The sequence below is a fragment of the Triticum dicoccoides genome, chromosome 5A, assembly GCF_002162155.2.
Source record: "Triticum dicoccoides isolate Atlit2015 ecotype Zavitan chromosome 5A, WEW_v2.0, whole genome shotgun sequence".
Lineage (NCBI taxonomy): Eukaryota > Viridiplantae > Streptophyta > Magnoliopsida > Poales > Poaceae > Triticum > Triticum dicoccoides.
This window is the reverse complement of record NC_041388.1, coordinates 670069332-670074965: the sequence shown is the minus strand read 5'-3', so window position 1 is coordinate 670074965 and position 5634 is coordinate 670069332. Positions and strand designations below refer to the sequence as shown.

General features: G+C 46.9%; 1 protein-coding gene across 1 annotated transcript; it reads right to left on the bottom strand.

Moving 5' to 3' along the window:
• Nucleotides 1-264: 264 nt before the first annotated feature.
• LOC119303979 lies at nt 265-4933 on the bottom strand. Its single transcript, XM_037581144.1, has 8 exons — nt 4693-4933; nt 4485-4572; nt 4320-4365; nt 4139-4237; nt 3061-3129; nt 2179-2506; nt 1955-2082; nt 265-1760 (listed from the first exon to the last, which is right to left on the bottom strand). The coding sequence occupies exons 4-8, from the start codon at nt 4202-4204 to the stop codon at nt 918-920; spliced, it is 1434 nt and encodes a 477-aa protein (XP_037437041.1). The 5' UTR covers nt 4205-4237; nt 4320-4365; nt 4485-4572; nt 4693-4933; the 3' UTR covers nt 265-917.
• Nucleotides 4934-5634: the final 701 nt, after the last annotated feature.

Genomic DNA, 5634 nt, shown 5'->3' with positions numbered 1-5634 from the left:
CCTCCATCACATAATATAAGAACGTTTTAGGCACTAAACTAGTGTAAAAAACGTTTTTATATTATGGAACGAAGGGAGTACTTCGTATTGTTCTGGAAAATTGCTTGGTTTAATTTTTTTTTTCTTTTCTGCACATCTCGCAAATGATTTGCGACTCCACGTGCTTGGAAAATCTGCAAGCAAACATATGGAGTTTTCTTTAAGAAAATTATTTAACTTTTTGAAAAAGGAGCAAATACACCCAAGCACATCCCCAAAAGGACGAAAACAACATCCATCCATCCCATTTCTTCATCACATACCAACAAGATTCCACAGCAAGAAATATATTCAACTTCAACAAATCATTACCACTACCACCACATAAGACATAACCATGTCAGGAGATTGGATCCTTACTACTAGTACTAGAACAGGATCATGCATGCCACAGGCTGCTGCTCAGGTCAAGATGGAACGGACGAAACGGCACAACTATTCACCTTTGCCCTCTTACCGCTTTGCTTGCTTGTATGCTAGCTTCTTCTACTATAAATAATGTTACACATTCGATTCGATTACCACCACCAGGCGACCGCTGGAACATCGTCGTCGTCCTCAATAGGATTAGAATCTGTACACTACCTACCCTTTTACAACAATTTCATTCGCTCGCTCGCTCGCTAGGGGTCAAGCCCATGATTATTTCCTTTGTTTCCCGCAACCCTCACTTTTACCTCTCGTTTTATTCTCCATCGGGTGGTTAAGTCTTTGGTTATCCTTCCTTCCAAGCTCTTGGGCACCACTCAGGTGTACTATCAGCGGATCCGGAGCTGGATGATCGGCCCTGGAGAAGCAGGATTCTGAATTTCCGATCCATCTCGTTTCCATCAGGGGTGGCAGATACTAACTATGTATGTCAATGGCTGCTACTGCGCTCACAGCTGTAACACCAAGTCTGGTTGCTTCGGATTCGCTGCCGCTTTCCCCCTAGGCGGGGAACCGGCAGCATTGAAGCTTGGAGAAGCGGACCTGTTATCGTCTTGTGGATATGAACCCTTTGGATCATGATCTGCTTCTTGCAAGGGGCTGGTGGTGGTAGCTGCCTTTCCAATCACTCCATTCTGCACTATTTTAACACTCTCCTCCGTCAGTTGGTGCCCATGACGAAACCCGTTGGCTCTGCCATTGACTCCAGAAAACATCCCGAGCACTTGGGCATGCGTCATTTGCTCAAATAAACCTTGTCCAGCATACTGACCCATGGTGTTCGGCGCAGCAGTCATTCCATTGATATTAGAGGGGACTTCTTGACTGTTACTCTGCTGCTGTAACGGAGGCGTTGGTCGAGTATTACCCACACCATCACCTGTCATGGTAGCTCCATTTTCATACGTGGGTATTTTACTGGCAGGTGTAGAGCTCCTTTCAATGCCTGCTGATGTAGACGCCACTGGCTGGTTTTTAGTCATATACTCTTCACCTGCGGCAGCATCCCCATCTGAAGATAGCTCAGAACTCCGACGTAGATCATCGCTTTTGGGTGGTATACCGCATGATGGAATACTGGACTTTGCGGTCGGGTCGGCAACTTCAGGAACTCGCGGACACTGCGAGTTTTGAGGTGGCTCGCCATCTACAACCCATCCTGGGCCAAACTTTGTCCCGGGTGGTAATACACGTCTGATTCCTTTCGCTGCTATATCCCATCCAATTGGTCCAAGTTTTGCCGCAAACCGTGCCAAGCTCCTGGCATATGCATGTTGCTGCTGAAGCCCAATCTGTTTCCATTATGAAAAAAAATCAGTATAAAATTATTGATGTAGCATGCAAACTTTTTTCTTCCAACTCCAAGTCAATTTAATCCAAAACAAATGTAAAGTAGTAGCTGCGGATATTCACCTTAACAGCTAAGTTGAAAAAGGTTTCAATCAAGAGTTAAAGGTTCAATTTAAGCTGGTCAGAATGTGCTTACTGGAAGTAGTTGTTTCCGCTCACAATCAAGGGCAGAAAAAAGAGGACTATAATTTGAGTATTGCTGATCATATGTACTCCGCCGATCATCGTCTAAAATAGTAGTCTTCTTTCCATACTTCAAAGACCCTACACGATGAAAGTAGCATTAGCCATGTTTATTTATGCTCCACGAGTACAGCACTGCAAAGAAAACATGAGAAATGAACACTAGGAAAAACAAACCTGAGTAAACACCAGTTTTCTCTGTTTTTTTACCACTAAAAGAACCGAACGTGCTGTGGTGAAGAATGGATGAATCTCTCATGGTAATATTATTTCGAGTTCTCTCACTAGTCCATCTTTTTCTTGTCTCAGTGTTGTCTACAGATCTGTTTCCTTTTACATTGGATAAATCTGGTGAACCATCGTCCTCAACCTTCTCAACTGTTTTCTTTGCATTTTTTGGTGGCCTGCCTCTTCTAGGTGCTGTCTTCGGTTGTTCTTCTTCACTATCACTAGCTTGCCTCAAGTTCTCAAAATCCTTTCTGGCAAGAGCTTCAATAGACCGTGCCTATGGAGATGCGAACATTTTAGGTACAGCTAAGAAGACTGCAACTTTACATAGACGACAAAATAGTGTAAGAAGCAAAAGAACAGAAACAACTATTCTGAAAATGTACCGGTTCCATTTTGCGTTTGTGAATGCACAATATTTTCAGGAAATATGCTGTGAAAAGTACTAAACTTGATGTCCTGTTGGTATACAAACTAACAGCAGAAGGTCAAGTTACACACTTAACACATAAGTTCCCAAAGAACTGCGCTGATCATACAAAAATTATGATACGTACCAATTGGAAAATAAATTAGCTAGCCAAAAATCCACAAACATTTTGGTTCCAATTGGCGCAAAAATGGTCAAAGGGCCATTGGCATGCCAAACTTGGCTGTCCCCCAAATTCTTAGGGGTTGCCAGAAAAATGGAAGGACCAATCAAGCACATCCTACATAGCAAAGAGCTACCAAGTAACCGTCCAGATAATACAGCAGTACATGTGCCAGGATGGATTGAAACATCTTTAATACGAGCAGCATGTGCACTACATCATAGTAAAATATATATACCTGGCGATAGTATACTGTGTCTTCTGAATTGTAGGACATGGCATTGGATGTAAGTAGAAATACATCATTCTGCACAGAAAAACATCGATATCAAAACAGATCCATGCCACGGAAGCGGAGTATTATTCCATTATGATTTGCATCATCCCTTAAGACAGTAATGAATCTCACATACAATTGCAACATATATATATATGCCGGAAAATTGTCATCATTGTTGCTGGTTTAATGGAACATATCAATTTCCAAAATACAAGCTCAACATAAAATGCACTTAAACTTGTAAAAAAGCACTCTCCAGTGCATCGACTATATCTCCGAGAAGGAGATATCTACATCAATTACAGGATTATCTCTGCATAAATTGGACGTACTTCCCCACGGAAGTTCACCCTCAAGTGATCTATCCTATGTTAGCTGGCAAGAATAAAGCGGGAGTTGTACTGTGTTAGGTGATCATGTACAGCACACTGTCATAGCACTTCAGAGCATAAGATGTGGACTTAATTAATAAGTACAACAGCAGAGCTGCAGTAGGAGTAAACCTTGAAAAGGCTGAATGTATTTTTCTCCCTCAACAGTTCCAGTAAAGGACATCATATACAGCAACAATGAAAATCTCTAAATGTCAATCAAAAAGAGTACCCCCCCCAATGAGGACAATAATTCATACAAAAAGATCCCTATTTCGGCCCACGATGGGAATTGAGATACATGCAAAAGTCACATGCAGACGACCGCCTCAATTAATGTGGGCAGATCGGAATGTATCTTCAAAACCCAAAGTGCCGAAAGCACAAGCAAACAACACCAGTTAAGAGGGAAGAGTCAGTACATTACAAACAATAGACAGAATAGAAGGAAAAACAGAACCAGGATGAAGTCCTTCGATTGTGCAAATAAATAAAAAAGCAGGACAACAGTCTAATCTATGAAGTGTGACCCAGAATAAAAGACAGTATGTATATAACAGAGGGCAGAAGCCAACATCTGTTTTGCCACTGGATCAGAACAGAGCCCAGTAACAGAAAATAAACATCAGGCATAGAAACAGTAACAGCAAAAAGAGGCAGAATACCTCAAACTGCTCTAGGATGGTATACTTGTCGCTCAAAAGTTTCTCGCGGATCGTTGAGAAGTCCATCGGATGCTCGATGAGTTCATGGTAATCCGGAAGCTGCAGCCACACAAAACAGTCATACTAGCACTCCAACATGACAAGAACAGAGCTAGTCATGAGAGGTAAACCGCTTGCTCACCTCCTCCGGGTCGACGGGATCCGAGTACACTCCATAGGTGTCCTTCCTGGGAGAAGCAGTGCAAGGCAAGGCAGCGTAAGAAAACAGACGCGAATAGCTGAAGACCATTGGAGGAGGAGAGGAGAAGCAGAGGAGGATGAAGGATGATGGGGCCAGGGCACTCACTTCTGGAGCCTGTCGAGGATGAAGAGCAGCAACTTTTTGTCCGGGAGGGGCGTCCCCGTGGGCCCGCCACCCGACGACGCAGCGGCCCCTGCTCCCACAAGCAGCAGCAGCAGCAGCGAGAGGCGAGCAAACGTTAGCCGCAGGGAGAGAAAAATTCAAATTCTTTAACCACCTCAAGGCTGATGCTTGGTTCCCTCCAAGACCTCACCTTTCCCCGTCGCTTTCGCCGCATCCTTCTTCTCCTCCACCGCAGCTCCCTCCTCCTCCTGCAGCAGCAGCAAAAGAACTTCAGTCAGTCAGTCAGTCAGTCAGTCAGCTATTTGCTTGGCGAGCCCGCCATGGATGAAATCGCAAGCTTGCGTCAACATGGTTGTCGTAAAATTTTGCATTCGCCAGCAATAAATCCTTGGCTCTGAGAGGCGACGACTTTTGCCGCCGCTCCGACAGCGCCTGCTTGGCCGCGACCCGTTAACAACAACAACAACAACAACAAAAATGCGAGGAAAAGGCAGTCAAATCCGTCAAAAACTTGTCAGATCCGCGTACTGTTTGCCGCCAAAGGAAAGGATTAAAGCGCTGACGAGGTGGAGATCCCCTAAGCTAGACGCAGACCCCCAGGGGGAACAAAAACAAATCCAGGCCCGCCCAAAAAAAGCCAACGTCTTCTCTCCGGGAAGCTCGAAAAATCCGCGGCTGCCACTCCCGCCCGCAGTGCCGCGCACTGATCTCTCTCTCGTCCCGCCAGATTCTCTCCCCCGCCGTACCGTGCCGCGGGGGAGGCCGGCCCCGCGCCCCGGGGAAAAAAATCGCAGACCCGCGCGCAGATCCAACCACCACGGCCCGGCATCGCCGCGTGTCCCGCGGGGCCAAAACCCCGCCCGGGCGCCCGCAAAACCTCGGGGGGACTCGGAATTTCGGGGCGAGGGAGGGAGGGGGGAGGGGGCCCGACCTCGCCGGCGCCGGAGAGGACGTTCTTGAGCCGCTTCTGGCGGCGCCGCCCGGTGCTGGCGCCCCCCGCGTCGTCGTCGTCGTCGGAGGGGTCGGGGCCGCGGCGGGCGGGGGGCGGCGGGGACGGGGCCTCGGGGCTCTGCGCCTGCAGGCGGAGGCTACGGCGCTGGAGGTCGAGGAGCGACGGGCGGCCCTTCTTCTT

What these genes read in the sequence shown, in the direction of transcription:
- LOC119303979 (XM_037581144.1), bottom strand. Translation starts at nt 4,204, where the DNA reads ATGGACTTCTCAACGATCCGCGAGAAACTTTTGAGCGACAAGTATACC. An exon ending in CCATCCTAGAGCAGTTTGAG is followed by an intron (nt 3,130 to 4,138) that starts GTATTCTGCCTC and finishes TTTTCTGTGCAG; the next exon opens with AATGATGTATTTCTACTTAC. An exon ending in GAAAACTGGTGTTTACTCAG is followed by an intron (nt 2,083 to 2,178) that starts GTTTGTTTTTCC and finishes TTCATCGTGTAG; the next exon opens with GGTCTTTGAAGTATGGAAAG.